Below are 23,860 nucleotides of genomic sequence, written 5' to 3'. Positions count from 1 at the left end.
AGAGGGTATAGCAGAGCCAAGATCATAGGCTTGTATAAGCAAGCAATAAAAGTTAAAACCTACTTTAGCTTCTTATGTTGTCAAGTGCTATTTGAGCCTTGTGAGTTGAAGGCCAGGAATTTACAGAAAACCATGGTCAGTGCACTGGGCGCAGCGAGTGTGCCAACTTCCTTAATAAGTGCAATGAAGCATTTTTTTAATGATGTAGTGATGGAGCATGGTAACAGCAACAGGACCACAAATACCAGGAGAGTTTAGACTGACAAAAATCCAAGGCCTCTATGGTAACATAAATACAGAGGCACAATACTCTTGGCAATTAATGAAGTAGTTGACACGATTAGAGAGCTCTGAGCTCTTGGAAACCAACAAGGATCACATGTCTTCAGCTAAAAGACCATCAGTTTGGTGTTCAATAACTAGATATCAAATTGATGAACTGATACAGGCTCACGTACGCAATGCAACTTGGAGCGGAACCTCTTTCTCTTTCCTCCATAGGACACCATGCTTCCATCCATTCGCCAATATGAGAAGGAATATGTAACTAGCAGTTTTGGTCAAGTCTTTTAAGAGGTTGTGGTGTTTGTCTCCATCTGTAGGGGAAAGAGATGCATGAGAGGCGCGTCATGATGGTTTGGATAGAGACAAAATCAGCAAAAGGGACAAAATTTCCACATTTCCTGAACGTTTCACGGCATGAAACATCAATGCTCAGGAAATACTAATTAATTTTCAATCATCAATATAAATTGACAACAGAAACAGTGGGGTCAGGTTTTTAAAAAAAATTTAATAAAAAAGCGATACTGCTGTGCTAAAACAAAAAAAACAGCAAACGAGTCAAATGATAACGTCATCAGAATTTCTGAATTTCGCAGGTAGGAACCTTGGTGTTGCGCTTTGCGGGGACGGATATTCGCGTCGGATTGAGTTGCTCCTTTCATTTTTCTCAATAGAAACTAAACGGGTGAGTGTTTTCTTCGTTAAATAAAGTTCTGTTGCATAAATGTTTGACCTTATCAATAGAAAAGACCAATTTTCATATATTGTCATGTGACAAGGCGACACTGTGAAGAGTGAGCTGCGAAAACTGTCATTTTAAGGCCAAAAATGCTAACGTTAGCCAGCTAACAGCTTCCAACAACATTCGTCGTTGACAGAGCTAGCTAGGCGGCTAGTGAGATCAGTATTTTAACTTCCTCAAAGCTGGCGAACAGTAATTTACGTCTTCTTAAATTCTTTGCTCCTGTTTTTCTGTTTTGTAACTTGATCTTTAATTTTTAGTATTTTGTTTACCTTTTGGAGAAAGTCTTGACAAAGCTGGTGTTATCACAAAGTTAATATAGTGTCTAAAGATAATGCTAAGCTAAGGAACCTAGGTACGTCATTTAAAACCACTCATGGGAAATGATTACAATCTGTGCGTTGGACAGAGCTCTTTAAATGTTTAAATGATGTTTTTGTCGTGAGTAACCCGTGACAGCAGATAGAGTAGAGATCAAGCTGTTATAAATTACAGTTTTAGTCTGGGTTATTGATTTGAAACTATGTTTCAGATCCCTAAATGTACCCGCAAGAGGGCACAAGCCAGTGTCGTATTGTGCCGGTCCCAAGCCCGGATAAACAGAGGGTTGTGTCAGGAAGGGCATCCGACGTAAAACTTTTGCCAAAACAAACATGCGAATCAAGTTTAAGATCCCTGCAGGTTGAATCGTGAACGATGACAATAAGTGCGACTTGCAACAGAAACACTAAACATGCTTTTGCAATGTGACATACATCATTGACGATAATAACTCTATTGTTTGATTATTATGTATTTATCTCTGATCTCTCTTTTTTTGGGTTGTGTCCACACTGTTGCAAATCAGTGAGCAGGACTGATGTATGACACATTTTCACTCAACTATTTTGTTTGACTGCTTAAATATGTAATGAAAGTGATCAATCAAAAGAATTTATTACAAACATTGTATCCCTGAGAGAGAGACAATATTTTAAGTGACAAATGTAGTCTCAAAATGCTTCAACCCCCCTGAAAACCATCCCTCAGTAGAGCACACATTTGCAAAATCAGACGATGGGTTGTTGTTCTGTGAAGAAAGGACACAAAATAAGATAAGATATTTTGACTTATGGATCACTGGTATACCGTATTTGGAGAAGCCGGAATGAAGCATGGCAACTTAGTGATGCTCTAGGGCTGCTTTGCTTCATCAGGCACTGGCAACCTGCAGTGTGTAGAGCATCAGATGGATTCCATGAAGTATTAGAAAATTCTAAAGGAAAATGTTTCATCTGTTCTGAAGTTCTTGTTCAGACATCATTGGACATGCCAGAGAAGAAGTGCAGAAATGTAGTAGAAATATTCCACAGCCCTTTTATTAGAATTCACTAGAAAATGTGCGGTGGGATTTGAAGAAGGGCATTGAGATAAGTAAACCCAGGAATACTCCAGAGCTGGAAGCTGTTACTAAAAGAAAAGGACTAAAGTTCCTCAGGAACACTTTCATAGGCTGGAATCTGCCTATGAATCATGTTTACAGGAGGTTATGGCAGCAAATGGGTCCTCTACAAATACTACAGACGCTTGCTATTAAGGGGTAGAATAATGTTGAGACCACTATTGGCTGTAGATGTAGAACACTTCCCTACCTGTATTCAAGCACTGTGTTTTTTCACCAGCAGGTGGAGGGATGAGTCTCTCCCCTGTGACTGGCACAGAAGTGCCAGAAACTGCTAATGGCATTGCAACACCCATATCATCAGAAAACGGCCTTTATGCCCCATCTTTGGTGAAATATGGGGGGAGTAGAGCACCCTGTCCCAAGGAAGGATATGAGGCCAGAGTCCATGAAAACACAGACAACCATGTGGAAGACGAAAGCATAGTTCATGATGACAAGGACTACTTGGAGCCAAAGATGCACAGTAATGACAGATTGTTAAGTTTATCATCACACACTTCCCATGTGACAGACCCCTCCCTTCCTGCTGCCACTTGCACAACAATCTTAGAATCAGAAAGCCAAGACACAGCCATTCCTGAGGTCTGTAATGCTGTTGAGCCTCCTGATGCAGCTCTTCTCTGGGACTCAGCACACCATGCCCACTACAAAGACTTATTGCAGCGAGGTGGTCCTGTCAACGCATGCAAACCGCAGACTGAGACTGTAGATGAAGATATTGACATCAAAGAGGAAGAAGAGGATGGAGAGAAGGAGAAACAGGATGAAGAAGATGACGAGAAGAATGAAAAAAGGTGGACTCATCAGCATACAGGAGCGCGAACAGAAGCAGAGGTGTGTTGAACACAGGATTTGGATGCTTGAGTCAGGAACTACATGCTTGCATAAGTAAAGAAATGTGCCATCCTGTGGATGGTTTTATATTTAGTTTTGTCAGTGGAGGAAGCAGTAATGAATATTTCTTCCCTTATAAGATTTTGTTTACTTTTTCACCCATTTCTTAGCCATCACAGCACTACTCTTCCTCAGCCCCTGGTCCCAACACCTCGACGGCTTCGTCCCCCCCAACTCTCCCTCTGCCCTCAGATGATGTCACCTGCCCTCCCCATGTCATGGCTCAGGTCTGGGTGCGCAATGTCCGTGGGATGCAGGACAGCAAGAGTCTGGACGAAATTAGCCAAGCTTGTGGAGGTAAATGCCTGATTTGATTTTGTGTTTATATCAGTTTTTTCATCTTGTTCCTCCACCAAATTTATTTGAAAGTGCACTGAAAAGCTCTGAGTAAAGCAGTAAATTAACAGGAAAGGTGGCTTCCATATTTCAACGATGCAGCAATTAATGACCATGTTATACAACATCGTTTTTCAGCTGATTTGGTTGTATTTTCTACAGGTGGTTCGGGGGTCAGAAGTGGTGGCAGAGCAGGCCAATCAGAAGGCAGAAGGGCCACAATCTCCTCAGCTCTGGAGCTGGAGGGGACAGTCAGCCAAGAAGGAGACCTGACCAACTTCATCACAAAGAACCTGGAGCAGAAAATAAAGATGAGCTCCAAGCCCAGCCTGGATTGCAGCGACTGTGAGTATTGAACTAAAGCAGAAAAAAATTAAAATAAAATATAGATACAAATAGATAGATAAACCTTACAAAAGGACAAATTTAGGCAGCATAGAAGTAGAAATTAAACAAAAAGCAAATGAAATTAAAGCAGTATAAAAATATACCTAATTCATGACAATAAACTGTATATACATGCACAATGTAATGGATAAACAGCTGTATTAAGGTTCACATTTGGCTGCTGACGTTTTTTTTTACCAATAAGACTCACTATTTTGTAACAAATAAAGTTTATATTTTCTAGAAATGGCCAACAAGCCTAGTCTATCACCACTCCTGTTATAGGCATAGCTCTGGTTCTGTCCTAAACAACTAATAGAGGGTGGATACAATAGCCTTAGGAATTGAATTGTTGTGTCTCTTGCCTCATGATGAACTGATAGATGCTCAAATGAATGCTGCAATGCTGCATTCACAGTGCAGCAGGCGAGTCGGAGCAAATAATACTTCATTTATTTCACTTAATTTATGACCCCTGTTTTTGACGGGGATTATATTTAACTTGATTACACCGGATATTTTCTTTGCACATACAAGAATAGATTTTTTCTACTTATTAATAAGTTATTTTTGTAATAAAATGTTTTTCATGTCAGCATGACTAAGCTAATGACGTTTAACTTACATGAGTGCTTTATTTATTAGGAATTTAGATTTATCAGGAAATTATCAGTTTGTCATCATTAAATAACCCTGAGTAGAGTAATAATTTAACATTTAGAGACATTGATACAAAAGATGCTGCTGAAGACATGACCATTTTGAAGCTGTATACTCATAATAGTTTTGGCTGCTGCAAGATGTCATTTGTCAGAGTAGGATCTGAGTCAGGTCTCAGAACTCTTTCTCTTTTGTTGATGACATATTCCCTTTAAGAGGGCTGCAGCAGTTAATCATAAAAGAGTAGCTGTGGCGGAAAGAGCCTTACAATATTGACCGTATCATGTCATTTGTTCTGTGGATGAGATCTTCTTCTTCTTCTTCTTTTCCTTTCGGCTTTTCCCTTCAGGGGTCGCCACAGCGAATCAATTTCCTCCATCTAGCCCTGTCCTTTGAATCCTCTTCACTCACACCAACTATCTTCATGTCTTCCCTCATTACATCCATAAACCTCCTCTTTGGTCTTCCTCTAGGCCTCCTGCCTGGCGGTTCAAAACTCAGCATCCTTCTACCAATATATTCACTATCTCTCCTCTGGACATGTCCAAACCATCTCAGTCTGGCCTCTCTGACTTTATCTCCAAAACCTCTAACATGTGCTGTCCCTCTGATGTACTCATTCCTGATCCTATCCTTCCTGGTCACTCCCAGAGAGAACCTCAGCATCTTCATCTCTGCTGTGGATGAGATCTAAAGGTGGATAATTGAAAAGCCATGGAGACACTTTGTTCATGCTCTCTCAATCTTCTTACTTGTTCCTGGCTGATTAAAGTTGGCCTCAGGCTGTTATTTAAATGGCACCAGAATGTGGCGGCAGACCCTGCAGAAATCTAAACTGATCATTTTCCAAAAGGTCACCCAAACAGCAATTTCAGAAAACACATCATCTCTACAAGTTTGCCCAATTGATTGAGTTCAGCCTGTCCGTTAGCACACATTAATGTTGTGTAACTCTCCTGGAGAAGGCCTGTGAACCGCTGCCCTTCAGTCGGGGGGGAAAAACGCTCTGGATTAGAGCATCAGCTAAAGTGGGCACTCAATTTAAACACAGGAACACAGTCAATATCCCCTCTGTGGCGGCTACCTGCTGATTCAATAACAATGGATGACTCAGACTTTGTTTAGACTAGAAGGAATTCAGGTCTTGCTGCAGTCTGGCAGGAACCAGGTTCTCGTCTTTTTATCACCTCTAGTTATTTTAGTGCATATTTGTTTGATTAGACTTTGTAGAGAACAATGGTTTATTTGAATAAACTATTTTTTATGATAATATTGAAGATCATCATCTGGACCTAGAATTTTTACTATTAAAGTTTTATTTAGTATTGTGTGATGGGTTTTGCTTCTGACTTCATGCATCACGTCTGCAAAACTTAGACAAAAATCACATGAAATCATCTGCATAACATCAACCACAAATCAGTCCTTGCTCTGGATCCAAGTTATGTTCCAGATCTGGTGAGTCAAGTAAACATTGACTTGTCAAGGATTTGTGTCAAGAGGGACACATCATAACAGGAGGATCGCTTTCGGTTCAGTGACATGACAGGGAATCTGAGCTATCTTGGTAGAGGATCTGTGTGAAGTCTAGTTATTTTTGCATTTCATTTATTCTCAGAGTTGCACACATCCTCTTAATTAAGTGATGTAATTGGTGGCATGTGTTTCATCAAATAGGAGTACAGTAATTGTTCTTCTGTCATTAATATCTGTTCCAGGATTATTGATAATGTGATGCCTCATGCCCATTAGTCTGCTGTGATAGGCTCCAGCAATCTCTGTGACCCATGAATGCCGAATGGTGGTTTGGAAAATGAATAAAAGATTATTGATGAGTCTTTTGACTCTTTAAAGATCATTTCTGGGAACTTTATTGATATGATATTTATAGAGTGTCTCATTTATAAAATCTTCCATCTGTTCATAAAATTGTTTCTCGCCAGCGGACTGTTCAGGTCCCATCTACAGGAGTCGAGGGTTGTCAAGGAGACCAGCGGATATCCCTCCCATTGATCCATCTGTTCTACTGGATCTACAGAGGCACACCCAGGATGTAGCACACAGCGTCGAGATGATGATGCGGAGCCTCAATGGAACCATCCAGAATGTGAGTCCAGAAGTTAAAACCCTCATCTTGTGCTTTTGTTTCTGTCTGTGTGATTGATGGCTCTCTCTGTGGATTCACCCAGATGACCGCTCTGAGTGTCGGTTACATCCAGACCTACAGAGACTCCGTGGACAGCCTGGGGGAGTCTGTGGACATGAGTATAAAGGTGACCGTCTGTGTGTGTCTATAACAGAAATGTTCACTTCAAAATGCCTTGCAGTTGAACAAAGCAAAAATAATTTTTTCCTCATATTTGTCCAAATTTTATTTGTGTTGAATTATTTTAACAGAATTATTTTCTGTGTCTTTTATGGTGGGACTGACAATTCATCAATATGTTTGATAAGGTGTTAAAATCTGGATGATAACATCAATACTCCAGACAGTAAGAAAGTCCTCTTTGAGCAGCAGAAAAGGAAAAAAAAACAGCTACACTTGCTGCACCAGAGAACAAAAGGCTCACATTGCAAATTGCAGCAGGCACATCCCCATAAAATTAAACCAATTTGTAGAAGAAAAAGATCTTTTTGGTTAGTTACCATACAACTCTAGTTACTAAATATCTCCGTTTTCATTAAAGGATAGACAGCCCCTGTTGATTTCATTTTCTCAACCATAACTTTTGCATTTGTAAATACAAAAGTACCAAGCGGATTGCTATTGCCTTTAGTGGGTTATTACTTACTGTTTTTTTAATGGTGTGCAAGTCTGAGATTCTATAGTTGAGATTCCATAGTTGATAAAACCTAATTTCAAAATCATTCTACTATTGTGCGACAATATATTTCAGTATTTTATGAATAAGTGATTTTGTTTTGACATTGAAACCAGACTGCTAAGCTGTAGAGAAGGGTATGATAAACGAACCATGAAGCAAAGGCTTTGTTTCCTGTCTAATCTTGCAGGGCATGTACACACTGATGGCTCGCTGTGAGGAACTGGATCGCTCCATGCAGCCCATACAAACCCTGGCTGCACAGATCCGTGATATTAAACGCACTCTGGACACTCTGGAGGCATTCTGCAAGTAACCCCATCTCTGTGGTATGAGTACAGTACTCGTCTCACCCGACATCGAGCACGCGGCTGAGTAAGACTGTGTGCAGCTATGCCCACCTTTCTGCAGGTAGTGCACACACACTGCAGCGAGATTTAGTGCACCAATGGATTCCTGGGGTTGTTGCTACCAGGCATGCTGGATGATTAGCAGTTATCCTTCCCTGCTTGTGCACCATTTGAAGATTTGCAATTTAAGATTCCACTTTCTTTGTGTCTTTCAAAGCATCCCTGTTTTTCCTAAAAATAAATCTATTAAATTCATTTTGGAGACACTTTGTCAGGTGCCCTGAACACACACAGACCGACCCTTGAAGACGAGTGGATCAATGCTTACCATGATGCAACGGAAGGACAGTGTTATCCGTCCAGCCCACTTGATTCAGATTGCACTAACCTTTCTTTCCCACATGAGGGCGACACCTTTCCCTGTGTCTTTTTCTGTGGAGGCCAGCGAGCTGCATGGACTTTTAACAGAAACTAAAAGTTTATTTTTTAATGTTGTGCAAAAAAGATCAGATTCAGTCACTGGCCAAGGGGAAGGGAGATCCTGTTTTTTGTTATTTTTGTGTTTATTTATTCATTTTGTCATCATGCTTGCTTTTTCAGTTTTATTCTGTCTTACTTAGAACTGACCAGTACAGGTAGATCGTTTCCACTGAACATCCCTATTTGAGTATGAACTCAAACGCTGCTTGATAATTGTTTGAGGAGGCTCTGAAATTATTTATGAAGTATTCTACTCCAAGACTATCCATCACAGCTTTTCTCAGTTAAAGCTGCTGTCAGCGATGTTTCTCTTCTCCCTTCTCTTGTCACTGTAGAGGAGAAAAGATATTTTCCTGAAATTACCAAAAAAAGAAAAAACTTAATGTCGTAACAGATGCTTTAAATATTTCAAAACCTTTTTGAATTGAAACCAATATCGTTAGTGAGGGCATTTCAACCTACAAAAACATGTAGAGAGTTTAAACATTCTGGGAAATTTGAGATGACTTTCAGTTTTCTTCCTCCTGGTTAATACATTTATTTTCATTTTTCGATTGATAAACACTTATTATGGACAATAATGCAAAAAATCCTAAACCATAAGAATAAGATTTAAAGAGTAACATAAAAATTAAATAACAAACCTTAAATTTCTGTAAAGCATGCTTCTTTTTTCAACATTCAAAAGTTAGGATATCTTGTTTTCAACCAATGAGAGTTAGTCGTGGTAGATTGTCCTGGACGGAGTTGGAACAAAGGTCTGGGATGTGAACTAATATAGACTTTCTAATTTACTTGCTTGCATAGTGAGTAACTATTAATTTAAGAAAGGAATGACTGCAGCAGCGTTGCTTGACTGTTACGTTACCAACCAGTTATGATTAAATTAGTGTGGTACATCTGACATTGCACTGGGGATTATTATCTGTGTTACTTGCTACATTTATATGCTAATACATGTTTATGTTCTTTTAATGACAGAAGGCAATATGATATTTGATTGACTCTGTGATGGTGATGTCATGACTTGCTTAATTTGGACACTCAAGGCTAACATTTTTTCTAAATCAACAATTGAAGTGGATTTAATTTACAATATAAGTTTAATACTGCAAAGCATGTTAAGTACAAGTTTTTCACATTCACATTGTGTGAGTTGTTTCAACCTGTGTCTTCATCTGTTGACTTGTTTTAGACATTATTAACTTCACAGGAAAGCTTCAGGTTCCATTTAGTATAAAAAATCTGCTCTATGTCTCAGTGTCGTCTACCTTGACCTTGCTGGTAAAAAAAAAAAGAAGAAAAAAAAAGGGAGCATCCATAAAAAGCTTATATTAGAAAATAAAATGGTCCCATTCCCTTCACGATGGTGAAATACTCTCCGACGTGTATGTGGTCGAAAAGATGTAAATCCTCGTTTACAGTTCTAGTGTCCAGGGAGTTGTGAGTTGGTTTGAGGCATGAATGGAAAGTCAGTATATGTGTTCATGGTATAAATAAATGTATGAATAATTCATTTCCTGTTGTATAATCAGATGCACCTGTGTACATATCTCTTTGTGGAACTATAAATAATTTAGATACACTTTGTCCTGAGTGTATATTTTAATGAAAAATAAATAAATTTACAGGAGCTTCAACAATGAGTGTTTCAGACTACTTTTTTTTTACTGCACCGAGAGCACTAATTGGCCTGGATGGGTTGAAACCAAGATTAACTTTGCTGACTTAGAAATATATAGTATATAAACAAATTATATGCAAGTTACCTGTTATGGAATGAATTCAGTTATAAAGGTATGAACAGACAACACACATTTTTTTTACCAATTCAATGGTTCAAGGAACTTTACAACAAGATGGAAAGACAGTCTGTGGGTTTATTGACTTGTTACTGCAGGAAAAGCACTGTCGTTGCTAAAAACATTACCACTGAGACACTAGTTTAAGGAGTCAATGACAAAAACCCTGAAGGACCCCGAAACTGTAGTAGCTACCTGAAATGCTGCCATCATTCTGTTGGTTTACTCCTTTGCTTTTAAAAGTGTGACATGTCACTCAAGCCAAGGATAGTGGAGAGCTAAGAGAAAATACCGTAAGTAAAGCCTCTCGAAGCCAATGTTACCGTTAGTGATTGGAGCCACAACGTCAAGCCTGGACGGGCTTGACAATAAGCTTGAATGCCAACCTTCAGTTGCATTTAAATATGACTTTCATTCTATTTCTCTTCAAACTCCAATTAATAAGTGGTTCCCCCCAATTACCATGGGCTTCTTAATTATCACAAGCCCTATCTTTTGTGTGTATGTGAGAAGTGAACATCCTAGACATTTAAGCACTCATGTCTCTGCAGGCTTCTGTTGCTGCCGGTACGGTAAAGGAAATTTTTTTTCGGAAACTTTATGGACAGACAAACTCTCAGCAAAATGAGGCCTCAAGGAAGTAGTTCATGAAAACATAACCTCATCAGGTTTGAAAGAGTGTTTTCACTTATCTACTGATAGGGCAGTCAAAATCTAGTGCATCACATCTCAGAACAGCAAGTAGAAAATAAATGTTTCTTCTGTCTCTTGGCACATTCATGGATGGGTTTAGACTGTTCAAAAGCAACATGCCTACTACCTTGCAGGTTCCAGTGACTGTAATCAAGGGCACTTGTGAATGGATAAGAATGCAGTTAAAGCGCAGAACTTCCAGGTGAAGACTGGTTTGTTAGTAATTTAAGGTTGCAGGCATATACTTCCAGCCACTAGCAGCACTAACAGAAGAACAACTGGGTTTGGGGCATGGAGTGGATCCATACCGTTGTCTGTATTAGTGTCTTCTAGCGATAGCTTTGGACTTCTTACACCCGGTGATGTACTTTCTGGTGACTTGATGAGAGAGTCAGATGTTGTTGTAGAAGCTATGGTAGAAGCTGTGGTAATGGGCTCCACTGCATCTTCAGCCTTTTCTTTTACTGTATTCCCAACGGATGCTCCGTCTTTGGGGGGCTGCTGGTCCGAGACATCTCTGTCTGTCGTCTTGTACCACTGGCACTGGAAGTCCTTCTTCCAGATCTCTGCCGGGTCAGGTTCAGCTGGTTTAGTGCTTGTGTCTGGCTGATCAGTTGCTTTTGCTTCTTTTTGCTGAGACGTTAGAAAAATGAGATAAGTATTAACAAACATTGCTACTAAAGTTTTAAAAGAAGTAGAATAACAGTATAAAAACAGAATATTAAATATCATGGTTCAAATTCAGGAGGATAACATTTTCATAGTGTAGTGAGATTCCGGAGGTATTCGTGCTTTGTTTTGTGTTGTTCTTTTTATGACTGCTGTTACCAAAGCCCCATGCAGAGTGCTCCAGAGAAAGACTGTTTCTGTGTTCAGTGTTGTGTGATCAAAATCCAGGGGATATTCTGCTGTGTTTCAGTGATTCTTTTATTGTCTGCTCTCCTATGGTCTAAACACAGAAGATCCTCAGGCAACTATACTTCCAACTGACTTTGTTTCCCATTTTATAAAATCTTGGTTATATTTGTCAGTCATGAGTTGAAATGAGTTGTTCTATTTCCAACTTTCCTCAAAAAACAAAAAACTACACAGGAGTTGAGAACCTCTGTGTATTTACATGCCTTTCACCATGTGTACAGGCCTTATTGTGCCTTATAGTGTACAGTTGGATATATACAATTTCTTCAGGGATTAATAAAGTATCTATCTTATTATGCATGATTTTATATATGTGTGTATACACACACACACACACACACACACACACGCACACAGTGTGCCCTCGTTCTTTGCGGTTAATGTGTTTCTGGAACCACATGCGATTAACGAATTTCGCGATAGAACGACAAACTATTTATATTGTTCTTTACAGTAAATTAATCTTTTATGAACCCTCCCCAGACTGATATTAAACCACCTTCTATCTGTATTACCTTTTCCCACACACTGATTGACTGTTTAAAGCACTTTTGTGTCTCACGTAAGTCCGAGACTCACAGAACGTAGCGGACGTCTGGATGCTGTCAGACAGTAGAATGCATGTACGGTATCATGTGACTGCCTACCAAAAATCCGCGATGAAGTGAAGTCGCGAGCGTTGATGCGCAAATGCGTGGTGTATATATCAAAATATATATCAAAGTTTTCCCCCGCATCTCAGTTTCTGATTTTTAAGAGAATAGGGGATCTGATTGAAGGCTGGTCATCTTCTTCGTAGCGTTCTCCTATTGTACAGCATTACATTTACGTAGGCCCACTGAAAGAATGAAGGACACTGCATTTACTGATGTTGTTGTACAGCTTTTTGCAGGGTGAAGTGGGATATGTCATCGTCAGATGACCTCTGTTTAATTAAATGTTCGGTCGCAGAGAGGAAACACAGAAGCAATCAGAGCTTCTGAGCATGTTGCGCTAACCTCCTATAGGTTTTTTAGCCTAAATACAACAATGGTTTCAGTGTTTACTGCACAGTTCTTGCCTTCCATAAGGCATTAAATGGAAGACTAAAGCATGCTGTAATATGTACTCAAGTGTTTATTACTCGGACCCAGTGAAGACTTCAGTTTGGTCAGTTTATATTGACCAAACACTAGACGCTAATCTCAGACATATGATTGGGTTAGTTATGTGAGATGGCCATGGTTTGAGCAACATGTAGCTAATTAACTGTAAGAAGTGTATGACACGTGCTATTTAAAAAAAAGAATTAGGTTCCCAAAACCACTGGAGTGTGTCTTGGCTCGGCTCGGTGCTCCCATTGATGGAACAAGGGCAGAATGAGTCTGGATGACATCTGAGTTTAACAAGCCTCTGTCAACACCTATTTATGACCTGCTCTGCAAGAAGCAGCCGTAAAGCCCATGCCTGCAGGGTGGGATTAATGACACCTGCTTTGCATTGAATTAGGTCCATAAATAAACCATTGTAGATTCAACACAATTAGATGTTGACCTCCACTTAGAGTTACACACACCTTGTCCATCACTTTGGTAGGGGATGGGAGATGGAGGTAGGCAGAGCTTTCTGCATTTTGACGGACACATCGTCCCTTTCCCTGACACAGGGAGGCTGAGCACAGTCGAGCTGCTGTGGTAACATTGATGGAGTACGGTCCCAAGACCACACGGACGAACTCTGCCAGGTCCTTACACTCTCTCTGGGAAACAGACAGGCAGACAGTTTGAAGAACACTGCTATCATAGTACAAATCAATCAATCCTTCGAGACATAATCAGTGGAATCAAGAACATGAAAACTGTATTTGTGATTTACAATTCAAGGATCACGTCTTTATGTATGCACTTTATGCAAATGTATGGTTGTGTACCTCTGTCTTAGTTTCACTTCTCTCCCAGATGATGACTCCTGCTGTTCCCATAGCAGCACTCTCTCCTATGCTGCTGACCAGGTCTGCCTGTTACAAAAGAAATTATACAAAGAAATTATAAAAGACTCACCACACAGTGTACTGTGCTTTATACTTGGTCAAATACTTGGTCAGATTTCACCCTAAATACTCTTTATGACGACTGATAACCCATTTTAGCTTTTCTATTCATCCTCTTCTCTCAATAAAGAACCTTTAGACAATAACATCACAGTTTTGTTTTGCGCCGTCATGGATCCATGTAGTTCGTAGGGCTCCCACTGTAGCTCCTCTACCAGATGATGCACTCACCTGTGACAGGAAGGTATTAGTCGAGGCGTAGACGCTCTTTACCAGGGGAAATACAGGAAGATCAAACGCCGTCCCCGTCAGAGATGATACTCGTAGTGCTTCTTTGATTTGGTTGGATAAATAAAGTCTGGCTCCAGTGGTCCCACCCTATGAACCATTGGATCATTCTCATTATGCCCACCTCGTACAACACAGGTTGTTGGTTATGAGATATCTAACAAAAGTTGCTTCGGTTCATGAAGTGCTTAGACAACAATAAATTCTGATCTGTTTTGGTCCAATAAAGTATAATAAAATGTGTTCTGAACAGTGAGGTTATGTCACATGGTTCCTAGTCAGCCTGTTTGAATCTGGGTTCACAGAGTGGAATGCAGTGGATCTAATGATGAGAGGTTTTATAACTTTATGTAAAACTTCACTGATTATAAAAATGTGGAATTTTGCATTTCACTAGATTTTTTTCCTGCTGTCATGAAGGTGTTACCAGCTCAGGTTGCACTTAAAGTTAAAAACCCATTTTTAAACTTTTGGTAGTTTTTAACTTTAGGTACATCTGTGTATGTAGACTTTCAAATAAGTGTTTTCATCAGCTACAAGTTTTAGGTTTTCTTTGATCACTGTATTGATTATTGTGATATTGACATATTTCAACCCTCCAGTATGTAGTGACATGTATAAAGTAACAAGATGAATGACTCACCTGTATCTTTTCCAAGTTGAGGAGAGGGTAGAGAGCAGAGGATCGTTTCCATAGCCACAGAAGCTCATCATTAAGGGCCATTTCTGACGCAGGGCACTGGCCGGTATAATTGGCTAACATGGTTTGGATGGGATCACCGTTGTAGCAGCTGGGGTAAGGGGAGACGCCCCATAATGCTTTGGGTCTTAACTTTTTGACCTCCCAGAGAGTCTCCATCATTACTGACTTGGCTGCTGCCTCAAAATCCACCTGTGACATGATCAATCTATTGACCATCAATTCCATCAGACATTTATTTATATGCTTTGATTTTTCCTGTTTAGTGAACTAGTCCTTAAGAAATGGTATTTACCGTCAAATTAAAATGACATTTTTAGTGCAGAGTTTCTACTGAGTTAATAGATATCCTTTAATAAGATGTTTCAAAACGGGTGGTGAGCTTCAATGACATACAGGGAGGATGAAAAAGAATTCTTCCAGTGCGATTGTTTTTTTCTTACGTTAGAAGCTGGGAAAGACTAAACCCCACTTGATTTTTATGCAAATCAGGATCAAAGCAGCTCAGGACAGTAAGCTAAAAATGCTGGAATAACGGCAGTCTTCTGTATTTTAGAGTTGTGTAAACTTAGGTGATCTGGTATAAGATGCTTTCTGCCTGAAGTGTAAGGAGCATTGCAAAGTTTCCTGTAGCTACTGATACTTAAACTAGTAGTGCACTAGTGGTGTTGTTACTAACCAAAACTCAGTGGATTTTTGCATTTCCCATCTATGATGTTCTCTTGACTTAAGAACAGACGTCTTTGGGAGTGTGTGTTCTACCATCTGCTGACAACTTACAAAGTTTTTCTCCATCTTAGGCTCCCTCCAACGGTCCTTTATCCCTCTTTCCTTTTCATGTGCCATGTGTTTATCTTCCTGCTTTTTATTTCTTGTAAACTTGTTTTCACCCTTATTTCCTCCCTCTGCAGATGTACACACATTTATCTGAACTTTCTTTACCTGTGACCATTTCTCCACCTCTTCTGGGGTCCATTTGGGAAAGAAACCTTTCAGCAGCTTCCGTGATGCCTCCAGATACATGGCCTGCCTCCCCCGGTTCCTAGACCACTGGGGGACCCACTTTGCCCAGCGCAGCACTCCCAGCCCGAGGTATCTCGGGGCGGGTAAAGCTGCATTCAAGTCCTGCTGTGTCTTTTGGAGGTGGTCATTCAGCCTTGTGTGTTGTGGTAGCCCCCCATTGACTGGTGAATCTTTGTCCACAAAATATGGGTAGTTTCCCAGTGTGTCCTCATAAAAGACAGCCACACGACCCTCCTGTTCCATCCCAAAAGATCTGGGATCGGGCCGATTGGGGCAGGTAGAATCTTGCATACCCCAGAAAATGATGAAAGGTTGTCCGGACAGGAGAGGGCGGCGAGCTGGCTCGGGTGGACCTGCAACACAGTAGTCAGCAAAGACAGCAAACAGGAGAAGGAAGTGCAAAACTGGAGACTGGATTTGAAGGATGGCTGGTGGAAGAGTTGCCAGAGTCCTGAGATGACTAGGTGATACGTTTGGTTCAGGCTTTGGGTCTGGATGCGACCGTGGTTCTGTCCACGCCATTGAATCGGCCACCACCCAGGAGATCAACCATTCAGGCCGATCATGTTCCTGTAAAACACAGCAAGAGTCAAACCTTCTTTACAAAGTCTTTACAGGCATCACAAAAATCTTTTATTTCTTCAACATCTTTATTAGCTGCACTCCATTTCATCACCTCAGAGTCAGACAATCCTTCCCAAACTGTTTTTTAATTTCTTTATTGTCCAATAAGTTCCCCTAGCTTATGTGAGCTCAGTGAAATCAGTGATAGATTATGGTTCTTACAGTCACATGAAGAAAATGAGAAGTTAGTGTTTTTGTGTTGAGTAAGGACGGATGCAGCATACAGTAATAAAGTAGAAAGAATAAGTGAATTAACCATTTCTTCTCACATCACATTTATATATTATTTATATCATGTCCTGAAATCATTTCATGCCAGACTATCAGCCTACTGCAAGTCATATTCTCTGCCATCTTCTGACACCAGTGCCAGCTTTGCCTTTTTTCCAAGTTGCACAAACCCATCAAGCTTTGTAATGACATTCGTGCAACTTCAGACATGAGTCTATAGGGATGCTGGGCACCGTATCAATCATCCTATATAACATCAAATCACATGTTTATGTGCAGAATTTTAGATAACATGCACAATAGCAGAAATGAGTTTTGGGAGATATTATATTCTGGCAAACAGGCATTATTAATAAGATGCTGAATTAGGTTTTCTGTTTGTTGTGTACCCATGAATGTGCTTACAGCATATGCTGGATTACTTTGATACTAGAGAAAATTAAAAATGTGATGATCCTGGAGTAGAGTGCATTTTTTGTACCTCCAGGTAAGATTCTCCAGGAATCTGAGCTCTACCGGAGAGATGAAGATGGTTAATCTAAAAGCTACTCCCACACTAATTATGATGGTGTCTAACAAGTCTTAACTCTCTTATGAGTGTTTGAGTGGGTTGAGATCAGGTATCTGCAAAGGTCACGGTCAAACCATTTTGCTGTTTATGCTGGGTTTTGAAAACAGTCCTGATGAAGTCCAGTCTGATATTAACAATCAGCAGCAACGTTTAATTTTTTCCAGTTTATTTTCCATCATCTGGAACATAACTATGAAAAAGCTCCAACAATTGCTTGTTAGGAGCAAACAGGGATTCTGGTAACATGAAATATCCTGTTCAGGAAAGCAGCAGCTTTAACAAGGTGGAAGAAGAGATCACAGTGTTTCCTGTTAAAGGTGCTCATCTTCACCGGTGTTTTTAATTAAGCAGGCTGATGAGACCTCATCATCAGGTGGAGCTAAATTAATGCAGCGAAACGGGAAACGATGGGAAAGCTGTCGATCAGATATACACGCCTACATGTTCCAGACTTGGCATCTCCTCAGGCTAAAATGAGGGCGTCTGTGTGGGCAGGCATGAGCACCACATTGTAATAAATGACACACAGATGAGGTCTGACACATGACCTGCCAGTGACCCGTCTCCAGTGGAAGTTCAGTACACACAGTACTATTACAAGAACTTGAGCACTGATTCAGTAATGACTGATAACTAGTATTTGATTAATTTACACTTACTTTTTGAAAACTGAAAACAAGAGGTGTACAAACATGTCATGTCTTTTGTCTAAAATTTGAAAATGATAAAATGTAGTCATAGGATTACCATCGTTCAAAGTGCAGTATAGAACTGCTGGTCTTATTGTCAGAGACTTCCGGAAAGAAGCTGAATAAGCCCCCGGATCCCCTCTACTATAATCCACTAATACTAAGGAGGTCACAGGCCAAGGATGCACGGTGTGCTGTTTATGTCCTAGGATTTCTAAAATGATCATTAGATTAGGTTAGATTAGATTAGATATGCTTTAATCATCCCAAACTAGGAAATTCATGTAGTGAATGTTCAAAAAAGATTTTTTTAAAAGTCAGAGATAAAGCATTATTAATTACAGTATTGCTATTGTTGTTTAGTTATATTCTTTATTGTCTGTCCAGAGTTTCCCAGGAACTGAGGATTTACTGTAATATTCAACAAACATGACCATCATCTATTGTTATGTTTTAATCATTACAAGCATTGCCTGCTTTTCATAAAAAGCCACTTTTATTTATTCCCTGTAACCCTGTCACACTGTGCGGTAAGTAATCCCTCACTCACTGGTAAGTGAATGGTAAATGTGATAGTGGACTAATCTGTTCAGACTAACCCTCTGGTCAGTGTTTACATTCTGTCTGGTCAGAAGCTGATCCTCACCCACTGCCTCCACAGCTTAAAGCGCAACATCACACTTCAAAATGTCCCCACTGTGGACCTCTGATGGTCATCTTCTGTGTAACATGCTGGTTCAGAGGGAGTTTAATAAAAACAGTGAGACATCACAAAATACAAGGAAGATAAATGAGAAATACATAAGCGGAACAAAAGTCTTTCACTTTAAATTATTGTCTCACAGCCTAAAACCTGTGTGATATCCATTTTGCATCACCTGAGATTTGAACCCATAACCCTTGGATCATAGCACAAAATGATCAGTTTGTGCTATACACAGAAGAGTTATCATTTATGTTTTTGTCAAATGCATAATTTGTCAGTAGAACATCAAAAATTATTACCATATTTAGGTTCAGAAATTTAAGAATTTTTTTTGCAGGGATGATGATGCAGTTAACAAAGTTTGGTGTCAATTGAAACAACATTTGGAGGATAATTAGCTTTATTTCTTGAGGGAAGTTGAAATTGTGATGCGTATGACAAATGTGTTTTTGTCTGTTGTTTTGGTTGACGCTGTAGCATCAACAGGAACACAATACCAGATGTTTTGCAGGGCTTGATTTGAATTTTTTTTCCATACATGAGCAGGCACACTACCTGGTAGAAATTATTTTTAAAAATCATGTCTTTCATCTTCAAGCCATATCAGCTAAGATTGAATTAGTTAATATAAATCTTTTTTTTTTCTTTATGATGTTGTTTTATTTTCATTTTTATTCATTTGTGTGCTCCTCTCCTGTGGATGGGAGAGGTTGTCTTTCTCTGGTTTCTTCATAGTGTTAAATAAATTTCCAATTTGAGAACAAAAATATCCATGACAACGAGAAAAACCTGCTTATTTTGTTAAATTATGCCTTTGGATCTGGTTTGAAACTTGGCAGCAAGGAGCTTCTGGCCACATTGTCAGTTCATGGTTGACAGACCACCAGGCGTTGGCCACAAGGCAGCAGGTTTTCTTTGTTTTTAATCAAGGAAATAGAATGAGGGGACATTAAACTGGCATTCCATCTCCCGATATTCTGTTAGTGTCACTGCTCAATGACTCGATAGGATCCAATCAGGACATGAACATAGTTTAGATTAGCACAATACAAGCATCACTCTGGTATAATGTCTGGTAAAGAAGCTCTATAGCCACAATCTGCTGTTTTAATCCTGACTTTAGATGAGCAGTCCTCACACTGCCCATATTTTACAAGGCATCCTTCTCCTTTTTTGTATACTGTCCTGTATGTGTGTGGTTATGATAGCTGCATCAGGCTGCAATAAAGTTAGACTGAAATCAAACCTAAATGGAGATGGAAACAAACTCTGGAAGTCATCACTGTATTTATTTTTGCTCAGTGGAACTACATTTGACAGTCCAAGGATGGAGATGTAAGTTTGTCGCTGTCAGATGATTCCTCCATTATCCTCATCTAACACCGTGGTCCGTGACACGGAACCGGTATCAGCACCTGATTTACTGCATCCCCATAGCCTTCAGCTAGGATCCCAGCCACAATGTCTTACTCAGATTGAGCTGTTACGTGGATGGATGGTGTATTTTAGATAAATCTAGATTTCCCAATTGAAGTACTGTATTGAAGGTCCTGGTATAAAAGACGATAAACTGCTTTATGCATTTTTGGACAATTCAGTGCAACATGGCTACAAACTATGACCTCAAAATACCTTCTGTCTGATCCTCACCAAATAAGACATCAAGTTCACAAAGGTGACATTACAGTTGGACTATTATGTGTCAGTATATGTGTGTAAAAGAGCAACATACTGCTGGTGTCAGGATTTTTCAGCCAACACTGTCAAATCACAAATATACACTATAATGAATTCTATTTGTTATCACACATTTAAATGTAACTGCACTGTAGTTGTGTTATTTAAGCAACAATATCCATGATCTCAAATTTTGATGTTAAAGGTTAAGTGCCTAACTTTTTGGGGCGGAAATTAAATGCAGTGCGCCCTCTTTCCTCGCAGTTAATGCGTTCCAGGAACCACACGCGATTAACGAATCCCACGATAGAGCGACAAAGTATTTATCTTATTATTTACAGTAATTAAAACGTTCATCAACCCACCCATACTGATATTAAACCACCTTCTATCTGTATTACCTTTTCCCACACTCTTATCGACTGTTTAAAGTACTTATGTGTCTCACGGAAGTCCAAGACTGACAGAACGGAGCACACTTCTGGATGCAGTCAGCCAATAGAATGCACGTACAGTATCACGTGACTTCCTACTAAAAATCTGCGATGAAGTTGCGAGCATTGATACACGAATGCACGAGGGCGCACTGTATTCATTAATATTGTTTTCATCAGTAAATGGTCTCTCACAACAACAAGGTTGAATGATTTCTTTCTGTGCAGAGTTTGGATGTTCTCCCCATGTTTGTGTGGGTTCTTTCCAGGTTTTCCGACTTTATCCCCCCTTCAAAAACACGTAATTGGTTTAAACATGAATTGCTCTATACCAAATTATCCATAGGTGTGAGTGTGAGAATATATGATTGTTTGTTTTTTGTGTGGCCCCGCGATAAGCTGGTGGATCATTTAGGGTGTACCCCGCCGCTCGCCTGTAGCCTGCAGGGATAGACTCCAGCAGACCCGTGACCAGTAAGGTGGATAAGAGGATGGATGGATGGATGGATGGATGGACGGATGGATGGATGGCGTATGGTCATCAGAAAGAAAATTAATTAGGATGAGTCTTTCAGGGTCAGTGTTTCTACAGCAGCCCAGAAGGAACAGACCAAACACTGCGTCTATGAGGCATGTTGCCTTTTCTATATTTCTATGAGCCGTTTTAAGTGAGGGTGAGATAAGTAGCGTTCATTTGGCTGTAACACTTGTTCATTTCTTTAAAAGTATAATTGAAGACTACTTGTCTCATCAGTAGAAACTCTGTTCTATGCTCTCTAATAAAGGTCCATTTTGTAGGGTTTGGTGCTGTGGTAACAGAACACTCCTCCTCTCACCCCCCATAGGAGTAACTAAAAACACTAACAAGAACACGTTTGTCCATTCAGGGCTACTGTAGAAACATATTAATGTTGTCGAGCAGATGACCTCTACAGACATACAGGCTTCATTCCAACTTAGCAAAAACTCTATGGTTCTTGGTTTAATGATCACCCACTGCGTCCACGATAAGATAAACAGACATTAATGTGACATAATTCTTCTTCCTCTCCTTTCGGCTTTTCCCTTCAGGGGTCACCACAGCGAATCAGTTTCCTAAATCTAACCCTGTCTTCTGCATCCTCTTCTCTCACACCAACTACCTTCATGTCCTCTTTCACCACATCCATAAACCTCCTCTTTGGTTATGTACATTAAATTCAACTTATGCCAATACATCCCGCACACTATGCATTTTATCCCCGATAACGTCAAGACATGCTTTGCTTTAATGATTTTACAATGTTTAGCATGAAAAATTCATGGTGTGAAACAACAAATAACAATTTTACAGACTTGCAACTCAGATGAAATTGTAGCTGAAAGTATGCTGGCTTTGGTGTAAAATCTGACTTACATCAAAGTTTTCTGATTTCTCACTTGATGCAAACAACCATTAGAGAAAAATGTCTCATAGTAAAATCAGTTTGATTCCACATTCCATTCTGATCGTATTATGATAAGTCATCCTGTTGATTGCTGTCCAGTTTGATGATTCCACAGATTCAATGAATGATGTCTTGAAGCAATATAATTTAGTTATTGGGCTTGTTCACGACCTGATGTCACAAACATGGCTGTGCAGCAAAGATACAACTGTGTGTCATTAAATTAAAGATATCTGTGCTGTTGTACTGTATCAACTTATGGTGTTTCATCTTAAACACTTTAATTCAATTTTGTTTTATAGACCACTGACTTTAATACTTAGCTTGAATATTTTTTTCATGGTAAAAAAAATGAATAGAACTGAACAAAATCAACAGTCTGAACTGGACAAATACTGTACTGAACACAAAACACACTAAACTTACCAAGGCCGGGGTTGTTCCAGCATTTACTCCTCACTGCCTGGACATCTTCTGAGTTACCACTCCTGAAATTACAATACTCTAATCCTCTGTCCTCTTTTTTATTACTTACTCTTCCAAGTAAAGGAATCATGTGATGCTGTATTTGGAAGGACATGGATAAGCTGTGCATGTATAACATGCAGAAAAATTAAGTCCGACATCTGGAAGGGAGAGGAGGAGTGGGAAGGAGGGAGATAAAGTGACAGAAATAGACAAGAGAATTAAAAAGAAATAAAACTATCAAAGAGAGAGAGTTAAGAGATAAAGAAGGACTCGGAAGGAAACAGGTGTGAAGGAAAGAAAAGCAGGCAGCAGAGACGTAGAGAGGAGAGGAGTGTTCTTCTAGAAGTGGACTGATAAGTGTCAGGTGTGTGTGTGGGTGTTTGACTCCTCACCTTCAGCCGGGCTAAGCTTCCTCTTTAACAGAAGGTAAGCAAGGTCAGTGTTGACCACGCCGACTCACATGATCAACGACACTGGCCGTAATCCCATAATCCTCTGCTCTACTGCTGCTGCTCTCGGCTAAACAAACACCTGAGATCTGAAGGATCACACATGTCCTCCTCCTCCTCTTCCTCCTCCTTCTTCCTGCTCCTTTCCGCCTGTCCAAACCCCGTGTCACTAATCTCTTTTCTTTCACACTTTATTTTTCATTCTTTTATGTTCAAATTTTTCAGCTTCAACTTCAGAAGCCATAAAAAAACAAGCATTGTCCGAGGGGGGCAACAAGACCACTCCCACTTTTTTCCTTATTCTTTTCTATTTCTAATTTTCAATATTCATTCTTCCTTATATTCCTCTCTAGATTTATGTGCTCCTGTAATGTTTCCTTTAATATTTTTTCCCACAAATTTACAAAAATACAGATAGCCCACGCGAACACCTTGTTCCCTCTAGGTAGAGTTTTAGCCTCCAGAAAGCTCTCTGGGCTCGAATGAAATCTGTTGACTATTTGACGGGAGCCTGAAAGTGTGGAGCCACATTAGCACCCCCCTGAGGAGCTCAAAGAGTGGTGATGAATACCAGGTGGTGTAAAAAGTAAAGAAGTAATTACCAGTTGAATGAAATACATCTCAGCCAGGTTTTATTGGAATCATAAAGCTTTTCCCAAACACACCTCCGTCTATGACTCCTATTAAATGCAGGTCAATGATCAAATAAAGAATTATATAGGAATAATGAA

The 23,860-nt window shown here is 39.8% G+C and overlaps 2 protein-coding genes across 3 annotated transcripts; one reads left to right on the top strand and one right to left on the bottom strand.

The window, feature by feature from the left end:
* The first annotated feature begins 919 nt into the window (after window positions 1–919).
* borcs6 (BLOC-1 related complex subunit 6) lies at window positions 920–10,037 on the top strand. Its single transcript, XM_068305884.1, has 7 exons — window positions 920–970; window positions 2,689–3,305; window positions 3,476–3,662; window positions 3,864–4,046; window positions 6,692–6,855; window positions 6,938–7,021; window positions 7,761–10,037. Exons 2-7 carry the CDS (start codon window positions 2,700–2,702, stop codon window positions 7,884–7,886), a joined length of 1,350 nt encoding a protein of 449 aa, XP_068161985.1. The 5' UTR covers window positions 920–970; window positions 2,689–2,699; the 3' UTR covers window positions 7,887–10,037.
* Window positions 10,038–10,040: 3 nt separating this feature from the next.
* On the bottom strand, window positions 10,041–23,190 carry si:dkey-72l14.3 (Glyco_hydro_56 domain-containing protein). Of its 2 annotated transcripts, none has more exons than XM_068305865.1 (7): window positions 23,073–23,190; window positions 15,773–16,423; window positions 14,774–15,022; window positions 14,074–14,220; window positions 13,723–13,809; window positions 13,369–13,551; window positions 10,041–11,528 (listed from the first exon to the last, which is right to left on the bottom strand). In XM_068305865.1, exons 2-7 carry the CDS (start codon window positions 16,373–16,375, stop codon window positions 11,121–11,123), a joined length of 1,677 nt encoding a protein of 558 aa, XP_068161966.1. In that variant the 5' UTR covers window positions 16,376–16,423; window positions 23,073–23,190; the 3' UTR covers window positions 10,041–11,120. The 2 variants fall into 2 exon arrangements, with proteins under 2 accessions (XP_068161966.1, XP_068161976.1); XM_068305875.1 differs by lacking the exon at window positions 23,073–23,190 and adding an exon at window positions 22,639–22,755.
* Between the last annotated feature and the right edge of the window lie 670 nt (window positions 23,191–23,860).

The sequence above is a fragment of the Antennarius striatus genome, chromosome 2, assembly GCF_040054535.1.
Source record: "Antennarius striatus isolate MH-2024 chromosome 2, ASM4005453v1, whole genome shotgun sequence".
NCBI lineage: Eukaryota > Metazoa > Chordata > Actinopteri > Lophiiformes > Antennariidae > Antennarius > Antennarius striatus.
The sequence above is the reverse complement of the archived record's forward strand: the minus strand, read 5'-3'. Positions and strand labels throughout refer to the sequence as shown.